The 25275-nt window shown below is 49.1% G+C and overlaps 1 protein-coding gene across 1 annotated transcript; it reads right to left on the bottom strand.

The window, feature by feature from the left end:
* Positions 1–1875: 1875 nt before the first annotated feature.
* PRAG1 (PEAK1 related, kinase-activating pseudokinase 1) lies at positions 1876–24621 on the bottom strand. The gene is made up of 6 exons (XM_053976767.1): positions 24572–24621; positions 21685–22077; positions 18714–20548; positions 10513–10670; positions 6490–7223; positions 1876–3172 (listed from the first exon to the last, which is right to left on the bottom strand). Exons 2-6 carry the CDS (start codon positions 22039–22041, stop codon positions 2135–2137), a joined length of 4122 nt encoding a protein of 1373 aa, XP_053832742.1. The 5' UTR covers positions 22042–22077; positions 24572–24621; the 3' UTR covers positions 1876–2134.
* Positions 24622–25275: the final 654 nt, after the last annotated feature.

The following is a 25275-nucleotide window of genomic DNA, read 5'->3' as shown; positions in this document are numbered from 1 at the left end:
AAACTCAAGGTAAAGAGTTTTGATCAAGTTAACATCTCACACCATGCAGGCCGTATGCCAATACCTGTGTTTGTCACTAAATTGAAACTCAGCATGCAAAATGGATCCAGTCTTATGTTTTGTGGGCTGGTTGAATGTTTGGCTACCTCTTGAGTCCCACTGAGTACACAGCTAAAGCTTTGCAAGCCACTTGCCTTGCAAATTATCTCCCCCTTGCCAGCACAACATGGATGTGTCATGGCCAGTCCCTGTCTCCTTCAGTGCTCTCCTGCAGAGCTGCCACCAACCTCTTCCCTACATTCATGCTTAGAAACTGAATCATCTCTTCACCTTATCTCAGAAAAAACATGCTAGGCTCCTTCAGACAGGTTCTCCAGCTGTTTCATCACTCTGCTGGCCCATGTGAGACCACATGCAGCAAGTCAGAGCCAGACCTTCCAGAGTGTTGTGTCCAGGATGATCCATGGGATGGACAGGGGCTCCCAAGCCAGAAAGCTCCTGCTACCTGTACCAGAGGGAAATTGACCCAAAAGTCAGATGCAAGAAAGCCAGTGTATAAAAAATTCCCAGCGGTCGCAGTTGGAGCCATCCCACATTCTTCCAGCAGGCAGGGACGTGCACAGCCTCCTCCCTAAGGGGATCAGGGGAATTTCATTGCAAATGGGTGCCCAGCCAAGGAACTATCCCCTCCCATCAGCAGCAACTATAGCCAAACAGATTAAAAAAAAGAAAGATCCAGGTGAGAAGCCTGGAAAGTATTCACAGAAAGTACACAAAGTGTCAAGAAAACCTGGGGAATTAAAATTGCCCCAAAAAGCAGGCTGTGTCTGGAGGTGAATCAAGTCTGGAGGAAAGTGTTCATGAATGTCTCCCTGTTAGAGCTGGGAGGTGGGTAGCTCAGCTAGTGACATCCTGTCTCTGATAAGCTGATGCTGGGCTCTCTCCAAATGTCCTTATCTTACTGCTTCTCCAAGGGCTGCAGAACTGATGTCAGGAGCAGGGCATTCATCTCTGCCTCATGTTGGGGTGGAAAAGTAAAAGAAGCTCGCAACCTTTGAAAAATATTTTTTTTTCTCAGCAGCACCGCCTCTCTCCCAATCTGAGTGGCTGCTCTATATCTGGATGGAGGGAAAGGGGCCAAAGGGAGCCAGGCCAGTTTCTCCACCTTTCATTGTGCTGCTCCTGCATCCCATCTGTTGGAGAAACATGTTTGCAGCACACCCAGCCCTATGCATTTCTAATTCAAAGACCAGCAGCAATAAGACCCTGCCAGCCTGTAGTGGCCCCAGCCTTTCACATGCCAGCTCATCTCTCAGTAAAGCAGTTAAATAAATGTTAGACAAGGGACAGGTGAATTACCAGGCGAAGGGAGGGAGCTGGAGGGATGGGGAAAGCAAAGCAACCTGGCCCTGACTTTCCCCCCAAGGCCCTGGAGGTGAATTGGGGATTTTCCATTTCATTAGCTTTACAAGGGGTAATTCCCAGCACCATTCTCATGAACAGGCCCACCCTGATCTCTCTCGAACCCCTTCAAGTCCAACAGTGGTGCTCCCCACAGAGAAAAAAAGAACTGATACACAGAAACAATCAGCAATTTTTGCTTTGGAAGGGAGAAGCAAAATGGATGCCAAAACTCACAAAAGATGTGAATTTGAAAGCCCCAGGTTCTCCCTTGCAAAGGAGCATTATGTGAACTGCCTTTGCTCCTGAAGAGAACCAGCCATCTGTTCATCCCTGCTTCCTACTCTAGAGCGTGATGTTGTTCCTGGGCAAAAAGGCTCTGATGCTTTGGGAGAGCTGGGGATCGGAGGACAGTCCCACAGGCACAGAAATCAACTCGGTACAGTGAGTTCATTAGAAACATGCACACGCGGGCAGGAGTTTATTAGTCCACATTTACCATACCAAAAACCAAAAATCCCCCAAAACAGGGGTAGGTTCCCAGTTTTGCCTGCTCGCAAACTAACAGTGCTGAGGATACTAAACATGCTGTGTGCACTCTGACTGGAGTGCGGGGCAGGAGCTGAACGTGCATTCACAGCTGAGGTTCAAACCTCTCACGTATGAAAGGGCTGTGTACCTTTAGCCACAAGGCAGTCAGGAGCCCTCAGCTGCCTCTGAGACACATCCAAGGTCAGAGCAGCTGCAGCAGTTTCAATGTGTGCAAGAGGGAGGCTGGCTCAGCAGATGCTAAGTACTGGCAGCACAGCCAGTCCTCCAGTTCAACGCTCCGCTCCGTGTCCACGGCCCTCTCTGCAAACTTCATCATGAGCAGGGCACGCTTCATGTCCACCCAGTTCTGCAGCACCTGGCGCAGGGTTTCCTCATGGCTCAGGGGCTGCTCTATGAGGTCTTTTCGGGGCCCCCAAAGCAGACACTGCAGCATCCGCTTGGCCTCGGTGATCCGCACACGCTTGATGGGATCTGCTTCCAGTAGTAGGTGGGCCAGCTGCTGGAGTCCCCGGGAGTAAATGGACAGGCTGGGTAGAGCAGGGAGGTCCTCAGGGCTGTACTCCTGCTCCCTGAGGTGTACCTTCTCCTCAAAGGGGTTGGGCTGGTGCAGCAGTTCATAGATGAGAATACCAGTCTGAAACTCATCAAACTTCTTGTACTGAGAAGCCGACACAATCTCCGGGGCCAGCCGGGCCTGACTCTTCTTCAGCTTGGAATCTCCAGTTCCAGTCTTCTGTTTAGCTTTCAAAAAATTGCTGATGATGAGGCGGGGTAAGTGTTTGTCATCTTTGGCTTTCACACAGCTCATGGGGGGCTTGCAGGGCACAAGCAGGAGGTTCTCCAGGCACAGGTCACGATGGATGATGCCATGCTCTTTGAGATGCTCCAAGCCGTTGCAGAGCTGGAGGAGCAGGAAGCAAACGCGACGTTCGTACAGCTCCGGCTTGGCTTGGTGGAGCATCACCGAGTCCCTCACGAAGTCGGCGGTGGTCTGGTTCGGCACCTCGCGGGTGATGACCACCACACAGTCGTGCTCACTGGCAGTGCGGGAGGGATGGAAGCCATCTCCAGGCGTGCTTTTCCCCACATCTGAGGCCAGCAGCATGCTGGAGGGGACGGAGGCCACAAAATGCCCACAGTCCTGCTGGATGTTGAAGTGAACTGGCACTGCAGGGCTGCAGTATGAAGCAGCTACCTTGGACTCCTGGGTTTTACAAATCTGTGAAGAGAAACCAAAAGAAAAGTCTCATCAGCCAGTAACAGAGACAGAGCAGAGACCAGAAGCTGAGAGGTGGGATGCTAAGCTGTGATTTGCAGATGCTCTGGAAGACAACAGGACAGCAGAAGCAAGATGTGCATTGGTCCCTTAAGCACTTTAAATTATCTCCTGACTTGAGGATTGTTTTTGTCCTGCAACAGCCCAACCTCAGCCACCAGATGTCTGGGCTGCCTTTCTGGGCACGCTTCCTTTGCCAGGCAATGCCCAGTAACTGGAGGAAAGGAGGACAGTAGTCCTACCATGAATAACTTCTGAAGATTTTGTTTCACTGCCAACAGAAGCAACATAGCTTTTACATCACAGATATCATTTAGATAAACTCCTGCAACCCAAGAGACATTCCTGGAGGGAGAAAAGCAAAGCTTGTGGCAGAAGACACGCTGTGTCCATCTCTGGAGACAGTTAACAGTCCTGGATGAGGCCCCATTCAATGTGAGGTGACTGTGAGCAATAGTGCTGTTTGTGGTGAGGGGTGGACAGAGGCCTCCAGCACTTTCTTCCCACCTGATCCTTCTGTGGTCCCAAGCCCTGGAGCCACTTTCACATCCTCCTCAATCATTCCACTTCTGTGTGTCAGTAACTGCTCTCAAGCCCCTGATCAATGGCTAGGGGAAACCAGCAATAAGCTGTACTCCTCAGCACAGGCAAAAAAACCACCAAAGAGAAAATGGGAGCTTACAACAGGCCTAGAAAGAAGTGAAAGTGCAGCAAACTCTAGGGAGAAAAATGCATTTTATAATCTGGATTCTCTTTAACCTACATGAGTTCTATCCTCATTTTCTTCCCTATTTTAGCTTTATACTGCATTAGAGACTCAAAGCCAGGTTTATTACAGGAATATCCATTAGCTTATGGGGCCTTCTGGCATTTCTATTATACTCTTTTCCCCCTTTATTTAGTGATGTGTTTGTATGTCATCCACAGCAGTAAGCAACAGGCTGAAACTCAGCATAAAAGGTTTCAAAGCCTGGAGCGTGCCAGTGCCAGTCACAGCATGCATGCAAAACCATACAAGAAATCAATTTTGCCTCCAAGTTAAAATATACACAAGAATAGAGAGGAGCTGAAGAAGAGGGCGGCTTTTGTATTCCTCTAGCAAGGGTTTGAATCTAGGCATTTACAGATAATTCACTCAGATGAGACAGAACTGTGGAGATGGGGCATTTCAAATCCCTATTGTCCTCTCTTTTCTAAACAAAAATACCCTGCCCTGGCTTATTTGTGGAAAGACAAGCTTTGGAGAGCTAGGCAGAATGCAGATGAATGCAATGGGACCCAGGATGCACAGGAGGTCACCAAATGCAGAGCAGACCTTCCAGCCCTCTGGCTAACAAACCTGATTGTTCCTCCTCCCAGAGGACAGTCAGGTAAGGCATAGGAAAAGGAGGGGAATTCCTGGCAAGAGAGAAGTCTCTGGAAGAACAACTACAGCCAAAAGAACACAGGGAAATCTTCCCCATCCAGCCATTCTTCTTGACTTTGGCTGCACCAGAGGCATTCTCCCTGCTAAAATCTCCAAGCAGGAGCCTGGGCTGGCTTAGTCACACACCTCTAGTGGAGAAAGAAGCCAAGGCATGGAACATATATTGGCTTAATTCCTCTAAAGCCATTTCCAAACTGTTTTATACATAGTCATGTCTGTCTGTGCACAGCTCAGACTCTGGCTCCTGCTTCTCAATAGGCTCCTTGGCTCAAGTCTGAGCCTCTGCCCATTTTGAGCTCTCCAAGTCTAATTTTAACTACAGGTCTGTGATGTCTTTCATGTCAAAAAATCTATACCAGAAGCCAGGAGGGGCAGCTAGGGATCAGCCAATTGAATTGTTTCACAATTATTCATTCCCTGCTTTGGCTGCCAAAGGGATGGTGGCACACAGGAATCGTATCCATGCACATGGATAAACATATACACAACATCACTAAGCTGGCACAGAGTATGGCCTTGTTGCAGTGGCTTTGACTTCGTTAAGATACTCTGCAGTGTACCTAGGGCACAGAGTAAGCCCACTTCACACACAGGGACACAAGTGCAGTCCTGTCAAGAGGCGGAAATGTGCTGTTTCTGCCTTGGCAAGAATTCATGCACTACAGCCGTAGAGCTGAGCTACTGAACCCCACCTAGCACGGCAGGCAAAAGCAAAGGTGTGGGAGTGCCATAGGGTACTGCAGATTGAGAAGGAGCACAACAGTTCTTAGGCGTCAGGAAGAAAGTTGTGATGGATTTAGGCATAACACACAAGAAAAGCTGCAGCTCTGAGTGCTGGACTAAGGGTATTGGTGCAAGATCTCATCTAATTTGATTCTGATTATTTACAACCCCCCTGTTGGGTTGACTTTACTTCCTTTAGGATATGAACTGGCTTTTAAGCTACCACTTAACTAGAACATCCCTTAGGGATGTTTTAAAACATTCTAGAACAACCCTTAGAGTCCATAATGGTGGAAACTATTCAGCAGAGATTTTTTTTTCTTTTTTTCCCCTTCCTTAATGCATCTCTGACAGTGCTTTTTTGGAAATTACTTTAGGCTTTGAAACAACCTAAGGAATAAGCAGCAGTGAGATGTCCCCGGTGTTAAGTCAGAACGGAAATGAAAATCTCTGTATTCAAGTAGCAACATCAACCAAGAACCCAAAATCCACAGGATTTTGGGACTGGTTGGATAAGCTTACTTATCCAGGTTTCAAAGAGTTGAACTATTGCACCTCAAGTTTCCATTTCAAAACATGTATTCCATGGAGTTACATGAAAGTATTTCAGACCTGACCTTACACAGCATGTCTGGGTCAGCCTCGCATTGTTTAATTGGGATCTGCAATATCTTATTGTCTGTAGTTTCAAGATCATATAAGCACTCAGTATCTGGGTCAGAGCTTCTACTTAAAAGCAGGCAGAGGCAAAAATGCTGTCTTTTGAGCAGCCTTTCATCAGCTTGTGTTATCAGGGGCGAATGCCTCTGAGTTTACAACAGAGTATTTGCACAAAGATGTTTTCAGAGGGAGAAAATAGTTGGGTTTCAGACCCCTTTAGCAATAAGTTAAATCTGACTGGCATTTATTACAATGAAAACTCCTTCTCCAAATTAACCAAGCAGTAAGGGGAAAGTGGCAATTTTGGAAAGGATTTTGCTTGCCTAACTTCACCGTGAGAAATACAAGCAGAAAAAACAAGACATTGTATGAGATACCGTGTGCTGCTAGCGTACACATCTCCACCTAAAAGATGGAGATAAGCTTGGATACCTCCTGGCTGTGGACTTACCTTCACAGCATAGGTAGTAGAAGGGTCCTTGGAGCAAGTGGCACAGTAATAAATGGCGTCCCCTGAGTTGCAGCAGGGCTTGTTGCACGTCAGCTTGAAGAGCGACCAGTTGTTCTCGCTGAAGTGCAGCTCGTTCTTCTGCTCCCGCATGAAGCAGTCCTCGCACTTGGCAACCAGGCGCCGCAGGGACTCGGCGTACAGGGCCCCCAGCTTGCTGTACACCCCCTCCTTGCTGTCCATGTTGCTCAGGAGGTTGTGGAGGCTGGAGGCCGAGGACACCTGGCTGGATACACTGAGCTGCGAGGAGGAGAGGGACTGGAGGTTTCTGCTGGGCCCACAAGCCCCTGTGCTCTTACCAGCACTTGAGCCCCAGTAGCTGTTTCCTTTGGAGCTTTTCTCCAGGGACTCAGAGGAGGAGAAGGCACCAGGGCGGCCCCCCAGGCTGGCTGGGTGGATGAAGGAAGGCTCCTCTCGGAGGCACATATTGCTCTCAGAATGGCTGACATTCAGCCTGGGGCTGGCAGCACCAGCTGCTTTGCCTGAAGATGCCTGTCCCCCAAAAAAGCCATCTGGAGAAGACACAGTTCTGATCACTGTCTTCTTCTGGGGCAGAGGGGGTGGGCAGCTGGGGGCAGAGGAGGGACCGTCCTCAGTGGAGACAGGAAGGAACGGGACAGAGGGAAATACTTGGCTCTCAACTGGAGGGGGCGAGTGGTTCGGCTCAGATGAGTGTCCTAGGAGATAACAACACACAAGAAGATGCCATGAGTGGCCCTTGCAGGCTGAGAGCACAGGTCCTTCTCCATATCCCTGCCATCCCCAGGGCCCTGGCTGGGAAGAAAAGCAGCAAGCCAAGTTACATCTGAACCCAGTTCATAGTCTTCAGCTGCTCACAACTGCTAAGTTTTACTGGAGAGGTTAGGGATTTAATCCAGTTTAATAGGGCAGGTTTGCAAAGCAGGCTGCAACCAGCCATCCAGAGAAATGCACTTCCCCACCCTTGAAACCATTCCCCTATGAACTGCATATACAGTAGTAAAAAGGTAGTAGAGGGTAAATATTTAAGCTGTGATGTCATCCACAGGGAGGTAAGAATGAAGCACTTGATACAAGGACAATCTTTTAAACACAGCCTCTCTCACCTGGGAGCTGCCACCCAGTGCTTCAGCAGCAGGGCATGATAAGGAGAGAGTGACTCATGGCACACAGCTCCAGCCCTCTGGCTGTACTGGAGCACTCCAAGTATATCGAACCTTTCTCTCTGCTTCACACTGGGGAAGAGTTGCTGAGCAAGCCTGAGATTTTGGCAATTTCCATCTAGCTGAAAAAAATCTGGCCTTCCCCCCACGGCCTGTTTCTCAGCTTATTCTTTGCTCAGAGGGCCCCACTCCATAGCACTAAACCCCAAGCAGCTCCACATGCCAACTGCACATGGATTGGGTTGGGATGGCTGGCTCATTTTGGGCAGCCATAGCAGCTGCTTTTCTACCCAAGCCACAATGGAGATGGGTAATACACTTACATGCCATAAAAGAAGCGAGACATTAAAAAAGGGACAAAAAGATGATCTGACATTGAAATAAAGAGCAATAATTTCAGGTCATAGAGACAGAACAAGTGAGGAGTGGAGGGGAAATTAAAAGAAGAGAGACAATAATTCAAGGGAATTTATCTATGCCACTTGAATGACAAACGAGACCCTGCTAACAACTCACATGCAAGTGTAAACCTTGAAAGGTGAAAGGTGGGGTTTTGCTCCAAGCAAATAGGAAATAGTTCAGCAGATAGGAGGATCTATTGCTTTCTTTAAATATATTTTCCAAAGCTGCAGAGTGGTAGCAAAGGATCCTTCCTCCTCACAAAGCTGCTGCTGGGGGTTCAGCTGCCAGCAGGCACTTCCTCACAGTGCTTTCTGCCTGCTCCAGAGGAATGCCCTGGGGCCCTTTCAGTGTCAGCCCGCAAAAGGCACTTGTCTCCTCACAGCCCAAGTGACTCACCAGCAATCACGTACAACCTCCAAGTGCAGGGGCTCAGGTCCCTGAGCTCCCAGCCTGTCCTGGCATGTCACTTGCAGGTTTGCACCAGCTGTGCTAGACCAGCAATCCCTGTTAGCTCCACCACCTGAGACCACACGACGTGAGGGCAGATCCCCTGGTTCTCAGCTACCAGAATGGATGCTGGCACCATCTGGCCCTATCCCTCCTCACCAGATTGTAGTAGCACTGGTCAATTTTCATTTGTCTCCTCCAGTACCAAGGCTCTCTGTATGCACCTCCTGTAATCTATCCCATCACACCAACATCACCAAGAGATACCTCAGGAATGAGCAGCACTGATTTCAGCTTCTGCAGGTTTGTCTCCCATGCAAAGCTGTTTCAACAGCCCATTTCTGACAATATGCTCAGAAACAGCTCTGTTGGAAACGTGAATCAGCACATGTCTCTTTTGCCCCAGTGCTTGGGTGCCGAGCTATCTGACTCCTGTTGGACCCTTGCCCCAGGTGTGTGCCTGCATTGTACACCCAGCTGCCCGGCAACTGACTGCTCTCCAGTTTCAGCTAAGAAATATCTGCCTAACAATTGAGATTCATGCTCCAAGCTTTAGTGAAAACCCACACATCTGCATCATACTCTAATGGGTCCACAGGAAAGATTCTCTCCATTAAAACCCTGTCAAAAGCCACAGGCAGGGATCATTCAGCATGGCACCTCTTGCCACTTCCATCCAGGGGGCTTTAACAGAGGATAGAGCCAAGAGAAATTCTTCAGTGTGTAGTCCATGAGTACCTCACCAGAGGCATCTCTGCCAGGACATGCAGCTGAATCCCTGTTTCAAGAGACAAGATTTACTTGAGAGAGTCTTAGGAAACAAACGTCAGCACTGGAATCTTTGGCAACCAGTCCACATGCCTAGCTCACAAATGCCAAACTGCTCTTAAGTTTTTTTAATATGCTGCTGGGCTCTGCCCCAAGCAGAGGGTAATGAATTAATCTCTTTCACAACTTTCCTAACAGTGCTCTGCACCTTCAGCATGGAGTCTTTCTGCATGTTAAGGGCTCCCCCCCACTTCATATTTTAACATCTGACAGCACAGCCAATTAATTTGAGCTCACCTCACTCAGTGACTGATTGCACAGCTTCTTGATTGCATCAGCAAGACAAACTGCATTCAAGTGTTCATTTAAAAGCTCATCTTTCCTATTATGAGTTTAAACAGTTGCTTCTGTTAGTGAAGGCAGAGAAAGCCTCTTGTTCCTATCATTTTTGACAGCAAAATGCTTCTGTGCCTAGCAAGTAAAGATCCAACATATGTGAGTTTTTCTTACCCCTGTACAATTTCCTGGCAAGGTCTCACTCTCAGACTCCAAGCTAGTGGTGGAAAAACAGAGTTTTCAGAGCTCTGGCTCTTAATTTTATTGCTGCACATTGTTGCTTTTGGAAAGACAGAACTTCCACTACATGAAGGTTGCTCTTGGTAAGGAAATACTTTCTGAGCTGGTGAACACGTTAGTGCATGCCTAAGTTACGCACTGATGAAAAAAAGTGACTTCATAGTAAGTATTTTTTAATCTCAGTTAAACGAGTGCAGGCAGATTTTTTCCCCTTAAGAAATAGCTGGGAACACAATGAGAGGGAGAGATCATGTCTAGCACAAGACTACTTCTGGTACTCCTCAAATCTATGTAGGACTTTCCATTGCAGGGCTTCTTGTGACATGGTGAAATGCACAAAGCACAAGCAGGATTGTTTTTATATGGAGATTTTATCTAGACCAGAGGAGATCTACAGGGTGAATAATATTGGCATGTGCCAAATGAAAGAGAGAAAAGTCTGTGATGTTGGTCTGACTCTGCCACATTCATCAAAACTGCATCAAGAGGCAGAAGGGTAGGAGAAGTGGAAAAATGAAGGGTCTCTGGGGGAGCTGGGGACTGGACCCTCGTGACCCCTGCTCCGAGGATGCTGTCCCAGAAGTGGGCCTCAGGTACAATGCTACGTCTCCCATAGGCGGTGGTCACTTACTGCCATCGCTGCCGGTCTGTGTGTCCGAGTCGAGGCTGTCGCTGGAGCCAGCCGTGAAGCTGACGTGGGCACTCCTGAAGGGTGGGCTGAGGCTCTCTGCAGAGCTGTTGCTGACTCTCTCCAACTCAGTGTTACTTGGGTTCATTTTCAGAGTGTGCCTAGAGAGAGTGAAAGAGAAGTCAGGAGACAGATAGCAGAAGGATACCCTGCATGCACTTTTGCATGGAAACTCAAGCTGAGAGCAGCCTTAGTTTGGTATCTGCCTATCCATACACTGCACAGTCTCTTACCACACCAAACTACCTCATTCCTATGCACTTTTTTCTTTCTCCAGTACCTGGGGACTGGCATCCCACAGACTCTGAGCAGGTTATAGGCTTGCAGTCCCCATGCCAAACTAGCTGTGCTTGAGCAGAGAGGGAAAGCCGGTGAGCCAAAAGCATTCAGTCCCAGTCTACACCTCCTTTGCCTAGAATATGTGAGGTCCTGGACTACATCCCATTTTGGCCACTGCCACTCAGAAGTGGGGACCCACCAGTGTATGCCTTCAACAAAGTTCTCAAAGGAAGGAAGTAGCATCACTCTTCCCATTTTACAGAAGGCAGGTTGAGGCTGGGTGTGTGAACCCCATTCCTGCATGACAGAGGCATAGGTAGCAGAAGAGTCCATCATCTCCAACCGTGCATCACAGTTAACAACCAACACCTTACAAAAGAAGAAGCAACTCTGCAGAAAACATAAGTCTGCCAAACTCAGAACCTACCACACAGTTTTTAATGTAAGACCTGCAGTTTGCTGTGTAGCTTCCACCTAAAAAAATAAATAAACCAACCATAAACTGGGCTTATAACCTGCTAGGTCATGGTTTAAGTGACCAGTTTAGGCAAGCAGGATTTTTTGTTAAGATAAAGAATTTCCCCTGCATTTTCTTCATGTTTCTGCCTTGGAAAACAACAGGAACTGTTAAAATCATGCAGCACAGAAGAGCATAAATGCTCTTAGCATTGGTACAGTTCCCACTCTGTCAGCCAGAACACAAAGGTTATCAGTCCACATTTTTTAAGTAAAACTGCCAATCCACTGATAAAATTCAACACATTGATTAAGAATGTAAAAAGGTTAGGAGCAGACTTGTACAGAAATAAAAGGACTTCCACCAGCTATCTTGCTGGAAGGTATCCGGTGTTTCCTAATCAGACGGCTGAATGGCTGCTGAGAAAGACAAACAAAAGACATGCATGACCGTTTTCTTGTGGCACCCTGGTCACATGCATGGGACCTCTCCTCATCCAAAACTCCCAAGCACAGCAGACACAGATTTTTATTTGAAGATTGAGAAATGTTTAATTCCCAATCCAGACAAAGCACTTACTCTTGTGTCCACACCACCACATGGAGAGCAGAATGTATGAGAAGCCCGGAAGAAACTTCTGCCAGACTTCCTCATTTGCCTGAGCAGCCTTGGTCTAAAAATACTCAAGGGCTGATGAAAATAAGGCTCTAAAAACCAGTTCAGGTATACTTCAGCAGAGACACCGGTCTTCCACCAGTGATGAATTCATCACAGTCAGCCTCTTGGAGATGATTTACAAAACTTCACAATGCAGCACACAAGTCACAGTTTAAAAAACGAGAGAGGGAGAAAGAGAGAGACAGAGAGTTTGAGGGGTTTAGGTCTGTTATGACTAATGCTGTTGAAACCAACCAACTGCATTTAAATTCTTTTTTTTTGTTTTACTATCAAGATACAACTTTATCCTATAACTTTCTCAGATGTTTAACATTTAGTAATTTGGGTGGAAAAAATGCAAGGGTGCACACCCATGCCAGTACACTGTCTGACCTGATAGGAATCAAAGAAACATTCGAATCCATCAGAAAAGAAGATTTAGCGAGATATCCGTTCTTGATTCACACAGACGAGATGTTTTCTAACACATTCCTTCCCCCAGCCCCCCCAAAACCTCGGTGCATTTCCGTTTCTTTCCCATCACTAAACACAAACTCACGGAGCTGCCTTACCATTCCCGCACTCAGAGAGAGATGAGACTTTGCTCGGCGCGGTCCAAGGTCCGCCGTGCACAGCCACACCTATTCTTCCTCCGAGCAACCTGGGCGCAGCGCGGCCAGAGCCGTGCTGGCTGCTGCCCTTGCTGCGCTCAGCGTTGGCGAAGTCAGATGCAGAGAGAGCCCCGTTTCCTCCCCACATCACCGTGACTGATGTAAAGCGCAGTTCCTGAATAGGCGCACCGAAATAGAAATTGTTTGCTGCTTAAACGACATCCTGCTCTTGTTTCAGATGTTACAGCCAGGCCAGCTAATACCTCCTGGAATTACCTCTGCCTCACATCTCCCTCTTTTCCTATGAACTGCTTGAAGCCCAGGGTGCAGCCTGCACAGATCAAAATACTGCCCACTCTACTGAAGAATTACTACTGAAAACTTGCTAGGGTCAAACTCTCCCGTTTCAGTAAAATTCCACCCCAAGAGCTGAACAGCTCGTCGCTGCAACAGCCTGTGGGACCCTGATTTACAGCTAACCCAAACATCCCCTGCTTTGCTAGGATTCCTTCCACTTCACTTCACTCTTGCCCTGAGTGCAAGGGCACATGTGGCTATTTTCTGTCTTGCCCTTTTCACCAAAGGATATTGGAAATCACCAAAGGGTGTTGGAAATAAAGAGCACAACCCATCTTAAACCCGAAGGAAGCACTGGGTTTGTGCCCTGCACCACTGACTTGTAAACATCTGTGGGCCACATTCCTCTTCAGAAAGATGTAACAGTAGTTAATTTACATCAATTTAAAAATGCCAGCTCAGCACCTAAAACATAACCAGCAACTTCCAAGAGCAGCACCAGAGCCATCATTGTGTGCCTGTGCATAAAGAACAGGTCACTAGAGTCAGCTCTCCCAATCTAATAACCTAAACCCACAGGGTTTCACAGATTTTCAGCTCTCCAGCTATTCTGGCAGCTTTAAAAACACTTCAATTACTCAACATCCTCCATGCAACAGCCCGGCATATTCAGGCAACCCTTCCAGTTCCCTATTTAAAAGCTTTCCCATAATAAACAATTTCATTCAGCTGACTTTCCACATGATTCTCATAGTTCTGCCTAAAACAATTCAATATTGAAAAGAGTGGTCTTGTAAAAAAGCACACCAAAACAAAACAAACCCCCCCAAACTCATTGTCTGGAGTCCTCTTAACATTGAAAAGGGACCCAGCTCACTTCCCTTGTCTCAGGCTGCACCGCTGGCCAGGGTCTGCTTCATCTTTCCTGTGTCTCAATTTGACCAGTAGCCATGTGTATAATTTCACATTTCTCCACAGATTAGGGTCTCACCTAATGCTGCTGTGGGATTCCAGCATCACCAACAGCATGCTTTGCACTTCTCAGAGAGATGGTGGAGATGGGCCCCAAAGCTTGGCTCCACTAACTGCAGAGGACCCACATGCCTTGGGATATTGCCCCGGGAATCCCTGGACTTTGGACATACCTTCCTCTAGAATTTCCTGTCTGAGATTTGACACGGAGATCTGGTTACTTTCCACAAGTGCAATGGGCAGGTTTTGAGAGCAGGAGGCCCCTCAGACAGAAAAGCTGCCAGGCTCCCGCTCACTCCTTTCCCACAGCCATCCCACGCGCAGCCTGTTGGCAGCGCTGGAGGATGTGCAAGGCACCTTTGCCCCGCACAGAGCCGTGGTCACTCTGCAATGCCATCACGGGGGCACCCAGCCTTGCTGTGCCAGCAGGAGAACACTCCTCCTTAGCACAGATGACAGGACTGAACAGATAACAGAGATGCTGAGCTTTATAAATCATGTGACAGAGGAACGGAGAACAGAGAACACACACAGATCACCACACAGCAAACTGCACTCCAGGAGGTGTTTGGTGATAATGTCAACAAGACACCCCCTCCCAGTATAAAATAGAGGAACTAGTGCACAGACGAGAGAAAAGCCAGACTGTATTACAGCATGAAACATAACATATGGCTAGGCATAATTATTACACAAGAGGAAGCACCATTGTACCATATGCTTGTCTATCATGAAACATGAATAATTATATCTTCCTCTTCTTGCCACTTGCTGTTTCTTCCAGCATCTTCCCCTGGTTGCAGAGGGAAATTAAAACCCAGCATATAGGAGCTTACAACATTTGAAGCTTAGATTTGTACTTATCCTTCTGCTATCAGCTGGCAAATGTGGAGAAACCAAAACTGAGGTAAGGAAAATAAAGGATTTTGAAGAACTCCTAGCTTTGTTCAGAGGGATACGCCACTCCGCCCTGTACTAGAGAGATTTTATGTAGCACAGGTTAAGTTGAAACAAGGGTTTGGAGTCTGGAGATGCACAGGAAAATTCAGATAGGGTACAGAATTAAGAAGGTAGGTGGGTCAAAAATTAAATCACTGCATACTCTAATGTGGTAAAGAAGGTAAAGTATCTCATTTCAATTTCCAGCTCTGTGCTTTTTTAAGAGGTAAGACAGGAAACACACAGAAGAGTGAAAGACTTTAATTTTAAAAGAAACAAACTCTCCTAAAAGATAAGCTGATAGATCACAACCTTTTAAGCCAGAGTATTCTGTCACTGGGATACACCCTGACACTGAGCTCCAAGGAGAAATGGGTGCCTCAGGAATGGTAAGAAAAGAGGAATATTCTGCCTTACATACAGCTGCTGCTCCATCACAGACTGATTCCTGGCAAGAACACACAGCACAGCCCCACCAGCCAGCACCACCTCCCCAACAAGAAACAAACCTGGCTCTTTTCCTGGTGATCCTGTTCCCAACACCTGGCTCTCCTCCTGTGATCCAATTCCCAGCATTGCAGCTTTTTCTGTAACACTCCTATGCTCTGCTCCCTCCGGCAGCAAGCGGTGGCAGCAGCACCAGAACAGGCGATCTTGGCACTCCTCAGGCTCTTTCTCCCTGGCTGTGTTCAGCAATGACAGGTGTGGGGAAGTGCTGTGCTGCACCTTTGCTACCCTGTGCCAGTGCACTCAGCAAATTTCAGAAGCTTTTTTCGCCACTGCCTTTTGAAGGTGGCACTAATTGTGATGAAAACAGCTCAAGATGTAAAACAGCATCACTGGTTTCTTTCTTTAAGAGGCACACAAAATAAATTAGCCATCAAGGTTTTGGAGGCTAGAAGAAACCACGAGGATCATTTAAGCCTGATCCTCTGCATAAGACAGACATAAATTTCAGCAAAGATTCATTCCCTGTGCCAAGAAACTGAAGGCCATACTACAGCACTTTACACCAAAGGGCTTTTAAATCATCATTGCACGTATATGTCTGGGGGATCGTAGTTTCCCTGGTGAGCTCCTTCCCTAGCCAACTACCTTCCCAGCTTTTGGAAGAAGACCAGCCACCACATCTTCCCTTTCCAGTCTTTTCCCCCTTATAATTATACTTATTTGTTATTCTGTTTCAGACCAAGCAGACATCAAATATCTATAATTTTTCAAACAAGCAGAAAAATAGGATTGTATGAAGAAACAGTTGCAGGAGATCCAGAGTAGTTTTACATAGGATCAAAACCAGGCACATATTCATTATTTTCCTTTTCTTGTGACAACTTTTAAACCCTCCTGAAATAGCTCCTTCTGCCATCCTAAGAGACAGCTTGCTTCCAAACCAGAGCTTCCTCAGTCTCTGGAAGGAATTTACCCCGTAAATTTTTTTTTCCCTTTTAATTGTTAAAGCCAATATGAACAAAACAAAATCTACAGACTCGCTTTTTCTTTCTCTGCTTTATAACTATTCAAACACACATGAAAGTTTTCCTTAAAAAATAAGCAATTAAATTTCATTAGGAAAGTCAAACAGGCAAACTTAATTTTCCAGCATGAAATCAAATGCCTTGCTGCAGCTTGAGATCTAGAAGGAAAAAGGATGGTTACATGCCTTTCCTGCAGCTGAGATGAACTCTGATCTGCTAAGCCCCCAGCCCGTGCCACAACCAGATCTACACTGGCTTCACCTCCATCCTCCAAAGGAGCTTTTGCAGCTGAGCCACCAGTCCTGGGCTGAGGCGCTCTCTCTGTGTGGGGAGTACGTTAGCCTGACAGAAGGATCAGTGGTTCTTCCATCAGGGACAAGCACACGTTCCCAGGCCTCCCGGCACTAGGAGAGCATGGATGTGCCTCAGAGTCATCTTTGTGATTCTGCTTCTTCAGGTATTTGGCTGCAGCCCACGATGAGCAGAGGGGATGTTCCTCCAGCACCAGGCCATGGCCCAAAGCTGCAACAACTATCCAGGGTGACACAATGCCACCATGGTGATTTTACCAGCTGTGCATGCAGCTATCCCTCCCACCACCCTGGTTCCTGTGTTGACACGCTCCACTCCGAGCAGCCACAGTTTTGCTTGAGACAAAACAAAGCACCCTCAAAGCAAAGAAACAAAGCAGGGCTTGCAAAACCCGAGTCTGATCAGATCACTCCTTACTGCTCCTCAGCCAGCTGGGCTCCAGTAGCTGGAGGCAGGACTAAGCTTTTTTGAGTAAGGTGCCCCAGGGCTCAGCTACAGGCATCAAGGCCCTTGGGAGACAAAAACCTGTAGCACAACCTGCCCTGCAGCCACAGGGGGTAACCAACACCTACCTCAACCACCTGGCAGGGTTTACAGCTCTGCCAGAGATCCCAGTCATGGATGCCACGTGTTCCCTCACCTCAGCTTCGCTGCCTGCTTTCACATAGGCTTTCTAGCACACAGATGCTTTCATCAGGATGACTCAAAAGCAACTGTAAGAACAGACACAGCCCAATCGCACCAGGAGCATGAAGTAGCCCCTCAAAGGGGCAGAAAATGCTCCACGCTCCTCTGGTGTCATAACACCACACAGAGGACAAAAGCAAATACATCTGTGTGCTCATTTGCTTGTGGACCTTTTGTTTCCTCTGACTCCAGCAGGCATGTCGCATCACAGCAGGAAGCCCAGCATTAAGGAGAACTAAATCCACTTGTTCATCTCTTCCCTTCCCTTGAGAAACCTCATTTGTTCACCTCTTGGCCAATTTAAAACAGTAGTTCCCTGGGTTAGCCAATCCCGAACTACATGGAAAATTCACAGTCTCAACCTGTAGGTCAGTGATGCCTACACATAAGCTTGACCATGGACCCCAAGGCCAAGTTCTCCTCCAAACACCCATCCCTTCTTCTCTTGACTTTTAAATCAAGGAGCTGCAGTCAAATCTGTTGCGCAATGCACAGTTTTAGGTAGCAAAACTGCCACACACAATAAAGCAAATATGGGACACCTGCAAAAGGTGAAAGTATCCTTCCCTAGTATAGTCAGACAACATAATTAATGGAGAGAAAATCAAATTTTCTTCCCCCATTTGACCTTTGTTTTATTTATTTTTTCCCTTTTTTTTGGTTACTTTTTTTGTTTGGTGATGCACACAGCTGCAGATACTAAATGCACACTAAGTATTGTAAGCCTGAGGTTTTTTTAATTGCTTAGCAGGGATGTTTCCTTCCCAGATAGACAGCTGTCCCTCCCTCACTTTTGTTTTCTGGGGCTTGCAGTTGCCCTGCCTGCAAACCTGACTTGCAGGAAAGCAGAGAGCAGAAGGTTGCCTGAAGCCAGGTGGCTCCCATACATAACAAGCCCACGTCGAGCAAGCTCCAATTACCTGCTTGCAGTCAAGGAGCCCTCCCTGGGAAATTGCAGCTTTGAGAGTTCACCTTGAAAGCAGAAGGTCATTAGAGCCAAACTGAAAATGTCGATTTTGGAGGCCCTTGTTATTAGCATCAAGAAAAGTTGCCCAGTCCCACCTACGAGAAGATTGCAACCGGGTTTTCTATGCTATTCAACATCAAGGAACTGCCAAGACAGAATGAAGCTGACCTGTGAAACATCAGCCATCCCAAGCATGAACCTTTTTCTCACTTGAATATTCGGATTTAAGGCCATATCTTGCAGCCCTGAAGGGCTTTTACAAGTGCACATGATGTCCAAACCAAGACTTGCAAAGATCAGACAGCTTTTCAGAGTAAAAAGACAAATAGCTTTTCAGCTGTGCAGTCACCCCCCATGTCCTGAAAGCCCACCTTTAGACAGAAAAGGAGGAAAAAATAATGGAAGCACCTTCTAGTCAATGAACTCCTGCAGCAACTATCCCAATTGCAAAGGGTTAATACACCACCATGCACACACTCACGGGGCTGTACCTAGACTGCTTTTTTGGCGGTGGCGGTGGCGGTGCAAACTCCACTCCATTGCTCTTGTCTTTAGGGAACTCAAAGGAGAAAGAAGAAGATTTGGTCATTCCAGTCTGGCTCTCCAGTATTGGGCCGTCATCCGCAAAGTCGGCACCAGCTCTTCCACTCTCAGCTCCTACTGTCCATGCGTGGTTCGAGACCTCCTGCTCCTCCTCCTGCTCCTCCTCCTCCTCTATTCGGCCCTGCTTGGTCCATGTTGGGTTATAGTATTTCTGCCTCCTGTCATAGGATGAGCCTGCCAGGCCTCTACTGGACTCCTCCACAGAGACCCCATTCACATGAGTGCAGGGAGAAGGGGTCACCCCAAAGGCACCTGTATCAGTACAGCTCCTCGGCAGCAGCTGAGCACCAGCTCCATCATGGCTGTTGTCATCACCACACCTTCCCACCTGGGAGCTGACTGGGGGCACACGGCTCCCCTCACTGCCTGGCTGGCTGTTCTTGGACATCTTTGGGGGGATAGCTGGACTCTCAGTAAGTGAGGTCTTGACAGGAGCTGCCAGATGAAATCTTGTGCTGTTTTCACATCCAGATGCTTGAAAAATCTGTCCAGACTCAATAGCAGGTGATGAAGTCCCAAAATCAGGGTGAGAAGTGGGACTGATACATGGCCACTGAACTCCTACTGCTGAGTCGGGGCTGCTGAGGAATATTGTCTTGTGATCATCCTCAGTGTGTGCTGTCATTATAGTTATCTTTGCTGCCACCTGGCCAGTGGAGTCCTGGTGTTCCTTCTCACCTCCCAAAGCCCAGCCACCATCCTGCCACAACCCACCAGCTTTCTCCTTGGCAGCGCCATGGGCCAGCTTCTCTACTTTTGCCTGGCTGCCAACAGCCTTCAGCTGTGCCTTCCTCCTCTTGGTGCTCTCGGCATAGATGGGATCACCATGGGCTGGCTCGGTGAGGTGAGGGCGCTGCGGCTCCACCAGAGCCTGCTGAGGGGTGGTTGAACCCTCAGTGCGAGGGCCTCCAGTGACAGAGGGCTCCCCAGAGACAGGTAACTCCTCATCCTCCCGGGACAAAGCAAGGGCAACTGCCTTGCAGCTCCCCGTGGTCTCAGGGAGGGTGGCAGGCTCAGTGTGGAGAGCCAGGTTTTTCCTGTCTGAACACAGGGCATAGGGAAGAGGATCACTCTGGTCTTTCGTGACGCAGAAGGCCACGTTCACAGCTCTGTGCTCCTCTTCGCTGAACTTGACTGCCCGGCCACTTGGCCTTGGAATCTCGGGAGCATCCCGCTGCCTCCACCCTCTGGGAGTGTGACTCTCCTTCTCACACTGTGCAGCCTTTTCCTCTGAGCAACACGGCTCCCACGGGACAGGGCGCTCTTTGTGGCAGTTCGTGATTGAACAGTACTCGCCCCCTTCGCTTTCCAAGATGGAGGAGATGTGACCACAGTCACGCCCCGAAGGGAGTGCTGCTCCTTCTCTGGCTTGGGAAGAAGTGTTTCTGCTGGAGTTAGTGGTGCTTCTGTCCCCCAAGGCAGATGGATTAGGGCAGGGGACCTGATGAGGCAGGGCAAACTTGTCTTTAACTCTGTCCTCCTGCTTGCCCACCTCACCCACAAGTACCAGGCTGTGGATGGAGACGTTCCTCTCCACTCGACTCTCCAGGCCACGCAGACCCACCATGGAGTAGCTGGGAGGACAGCAAGACAAGCAGTCGCTCGGCTGGTTGTGAAGGAAAGGCTTTCTCACACCACCATTGCCAAAATTGTCAAGGCAGATGTGCTGTGCATCTCCTGATTTCAGGAGGAGCTGCTTGCCAGAAATCACACCCCAACTGACCTGCATGGGTCAAAGAGACAAATTCCCTGTCAGAATATGCATATGCAAAATGAAAGACAAAATTTAAGCAAACCCACAAACTGCAAAAACAAAAGCCCAGCTCTGCAGAACAGCACTCTGGAATTCACCATCTATTTTGCTCTGCTCACCCCACCACTAATTTCCACAAACCTTTCCAGGTAAAACTACACTTGTCACATTTCCTGGATCATTTGTAATCCTTGCATTACCAACAATGGCAATGCACTGGAATAAGACATTCTCCTTTCTCTTCCTATGGGTTTGCTGCCAGAAACATGTCCAACCTGTCATCCTGTCTGTGAATCACTGTGCAATTAAAGATTCAGAGAGCGAAGGAATATTTGCACCTCTCTGCTTATTTTCATTTCATTTCACACTGCTCCAGAGTGTGTGACTCCAGAACACAGACACAGACTATCATGGGTTATCCTGGGACAGCAGCTTGGCCATGCTCAGAAGCAGGGACTGGGGAGCAGGCATGCCAAATCTGCACGCACAGATCAAACACCACCAACAATGGCAGCTCGCACTCATGTGCCCTTCACTCCTTAGAAGAAAAGAAAGGGACAGAAGTGGGAGGCTAAGAAAGGTGGTGAGCCCTGACTCTGCTCTGGGGCATGGGGAAATAGGAGCCACAGGCAGTGGGGCAGCAGTCTGTGCATCACTCTGCTGAGGCACTGCTGGTATCAACTGGTCAGGGCGAGGAGCTACACCCACAGGGCATTACTGCTGTGGCAAAGATTGGTAAGAAGGAGTAGGAAGGTAGGGCACTTTCTTCCTCACCCACAAAGACCACAGATCCAGTCAGCACTGACTGCAACCAGACAAGATGTCTTTTAAGTAAAACTTCCCAGAAAAATTACCCGCATCCTCATTTTAAAACCGGAAGTTCCTAAACAAACAATGTATTTTTAAGCTCCTCTGCACATGGCTTGTGAGCAACAGCTCATTCAGCTTCACCCAAAGATACACTGAGAAACCAATATATGGCTTAAAATCCTGAGTCAAGACCAGAAGGAAAAATAAAGGGAAGGAAGCGTTTGTAACAGATATTCCTAGCACTCCGAGGATAGGTAAGTAACGGGAAGTCATGCTTTGACTGGATTAATCATTACCTGTGACAGGTCTGCATTCATATTCACATCCGCCCACGCGTCAGAAACATCCGAGTTTATCATTGTTGGTTTCACAGCAATTGTTGGCTTTGAGAAGAGGGAAGTAGTTATACCTTCGTCTTCCAACACGACGCTCTCTGGCTTGGTCCTAGCTCCATCCGGGAGCACGCCACAAGCTCCCACGTCTGGGGGTGTTTGCAGCCGATGGGAACTCTTCGGGTTGAAGCAGTTTTTGCAGGAGCCAGGCTTCCAAACGTGTTCCACAAAGTCACTGCACGCAGACATCTTCAAATCCTCGTGGGTCAGACTGAGAGCCCACTGCGTCTTCTGCACTGCCCTCCACTGCTCATTTTGCATTTGCTCCCGAGCCACTCGAAAGGATCACCTAGTCATCTGGAAAAGCACAACACTGTCTGATTAGCTTGATTATGCCCCCAAATGGGAAGATTTTTAATAGGACAGGTGATAATTACACTTACTCTGCCTTCATCACAAAGGCATATTGTTTACAAGGCTTTTTTCACAGCTTAGCTAAAGCCCACACAATCACTTGAAAAGTCTCAACTTCTAAGCATAGCTCTGTAATAGAGAAGACATCAAGCAAGCAGCATTCCTATGTGATTTAATTCCCTGCTTAATCAGCATGTATAACCAGCCTCATGCAAGGTTTAGATCAAGGGTAAAGAAAAGGGGTCTTGGAAATAGCTGTTCACAGCCCCACAAGCAGAGCCAGGCAGGAAAAATTTCTTCTCCAAAGTGGCATCCTCTCTCCGGAAAATAAAAAGGCCTGGAGACACAAGGACCAGAATCAGAGACTGTGTAACCAAGGGGACCAGCAACAACCTTCCTTCACCCAGAAGCACCACTGTGATTACTGCCGTGGTACACAAAGGCTTCTCTCCCACCCAGTGAAAGGCAATCAGCAGGGCTGGGGCTGGCACTGATTTGAGCAAGTGTCTGGCAGAATGCTCTTATCTCGTTTGCCAAGAGCCACAAATAACAGTGTCAGCTCGCTGAAACGATTCATTGTCTGCAAGGAGGGAAACGTTTTGCTCTTGGATTACTTACAGACAAGGATTCCTTCCCATCTTCCTTCCCCAGGAGGGAAATGCCCCAGGAACGAGACATTCCTGCTGCATTCCTGTGTCCCTGTCCCTGCCAACCCCCTCCTGGACAGGTCTGATTGCACTCTAGCCAGTAGCTAGATACCTGGAACTAAGAACTTTGGAGATACTTCCCAGGAGGACTCCCGCAAAGCTCAGTGGATTAGGAAAGATCAGACCGAGAATGCGGCCGCCTGCTATGGGTGTCAGGACGCACAATTTCCCCACGTGGCTCCATAGAGCCCTTCCTCATCTAACCAAGTTTAGGTCATCATCCCCCAGCAAACTGATCCCCAGGCAAACTGAGGCCCCTTTCCTGAGGGTCTCCAAGTGAACAGGCACTTTTACACTCCAATCCTAGAGGCTCATGAGCAAAATTTACCAGGCTGATCCTTAAGCACTTCCTCCATGCAGGCTTACTGGAACGCCACCAGATCTACAGACACTTTTGCAATTGCATGCACCCCTAAACCAGCTTGCACTGCAGTAAAGATTCTTGTCTCTGGGCTCAGAGATGCCCTGGCCAGCCCCTCTAACAGCCACCCATACCACATGGCATAAAGAAAGACAACTAATAAGAGCCTGGGTGGGACAAAGTGAAGGGGAAGGGAGTCACTGACCCACAAGCATCACCAAATTCAAGTGCCACCTATGGGAAGGGTGTCTTTGATCGGCTAAACCATTAGCACCTGCAGACTCCTGTCTGGCCGGCTAATAAATTAGGATTTGTTTCTTGGAAAAGCAGGAAAAAAGGGAAATATCGGTGGGATTGCCATGTGTCTCCTTTTAGGGAAGACACTGTTTTAGACAGGCTTTTCATGGACTTCTTAGAGTCTGAATTAACCAAAGGGCAGCGAATCACTCTCAGGCATATTCCATCACCTTCAATGAGGTTATTGGTATTCGCAGGGAAAACAGCTTTAAAAATGTTTTATCCTTTGTTTCCTTTTAGATCTAGCACGCACTGTCCAGCATCACCCGAAGTTGAACAAGCGTCCTGATGAGAACCAGCAAATTAAAAAGAAAAATCAATGGGAGGGAAGCAGGCACCGAAGCCAGAAGAAACTCTTCACTTCTGGTTTAATATTTGGCTCTGCCAAATCCCTGTGAAAGACCAGGGTTTCCCTGTCTCCAGCCGTCATTTCCCGCTGCCCAGATCCCGGGGCGGGCCCGTGTCCGCACGCCGGCTGGGCACCGGGGACCCACCGACACCAACCCACGCGGCGCCGCGCGGGGAAACAAGCCGGGATCGGCGGGGGATATGGGACCGAAAGCCAGGACCTGGGTCTGTCCCCGGGCAAGCCGAAAGCCAGGACTTGGGTCTGAGGCATTCCCGAAGCCCTCGCGCGCCCCGGGGCACCGGCGAGGACCAGATGTAACAGCTACCTGTTCCCTAGGATATAGATTCCAGGCTGCGGCGCAAGGATGCCCCGGCGCAAAGAAAAGCCCCAAACCCCCAGCCCAAGTAGCTCTCGCTAGCAGACGGACCCTCTGGGGCGCCGGGCGCCCACCAGGACCGGGAAAAGTTTACCGGGCAGAGCCCGCCGGGGCTCCCGGGGCAGGCGGCGATGCCGGTCGGGACCGGAGCGCGCCCCGAGCCGGGTACAGACCCCCGCCCCGGCCCTCCGCCCGCATGCTCGGTGGGCAGCGGCACAGCCCCGCCGCCCCGGCCCCCTGGCAGCCCCGCCCCGGCCCCGAGTGGCGGCGCCGGGGTCCCTCCCAGCACGGCTTTGTCCCGGGAGACGGAGGCTCGGTACCCACCCCTGCAGCAGCTCCCCGCTCACCAGGCTCCCGCGGCGGCGGCGAGCTCCGCTCGGCTCCGCGCTGCGCCCGCCACGGCTGCCGCCGCCACCGGCGAGTGGCGAGCGGGGCCCCGCGTGGGCCGGGGGGCAGCGGCCGCCCCGCCCCGTCCCGCCCCGGTCCCGCCCCTCGGGCACGGCGTGGGCACGGCCCGGGCGGGAGCGGCGCCCCCCGCGCGTCCCCGCTCCGCACAAAGCGCTCTGCCCGCGCCCCGCCAGGCGTACGCGGCTCGCAGCCACGTCCCCACAGCACCCCCGCCCCAGCAGCGCCCACGCAGACAGGCTCTGTCTCAGGGACAGCCCGGCGGGCATCAGCCCCCGAGGCGTGCAGACACCCACACACCCAGCAGCCCCGCACAAATCCCATAGGGTCCTACGCACGAACCCACCCCGCACCCCGACGCCAGCCTTGAAGACTGTAGTGATCCAGCTGGAAGGCACTGGGAGCAGAGAGTTCAGAGGGTTCACTCATCTTCACTCATCAGATTTCCAGACAACGACATGGTGAAGTTCGTCTCCAAGGGATGCTGTGAAAGGGAGAGAAGTTTGCCACAAATGAAATCAGGATTTGACCCCACTGTGCAAAAACTGCAGACAGCATCTCAGGAAAATCTCAAACCTCTGCTGGTGTGGGAGGCTGGGCTTCATTAAAAGGGAACAGGATGAGATTTTGTTCACTGTAGTGTCTG

The sequence above is a fragment of the Vidua macroura genome, chromosome 4, assembly GCF_024509145.1.
Source record: "Vidua macroura isolate BioBank_ID:100142 chromosome 4, ASM2450914v1, whole genome shotgun sequence".
NCBI classification, from domain to species: domain Eukaryota; kingdom Metazoa; phylum Chordata; class Aves; order Passeriformes; family Viduidae; genus Vidua; species Vidua macroura.
The sequence above is the reverse complement of the archived record's forward strand: the minus strand, read 5'-3'. Positions and strand labels throughout refer to the sequence as shown.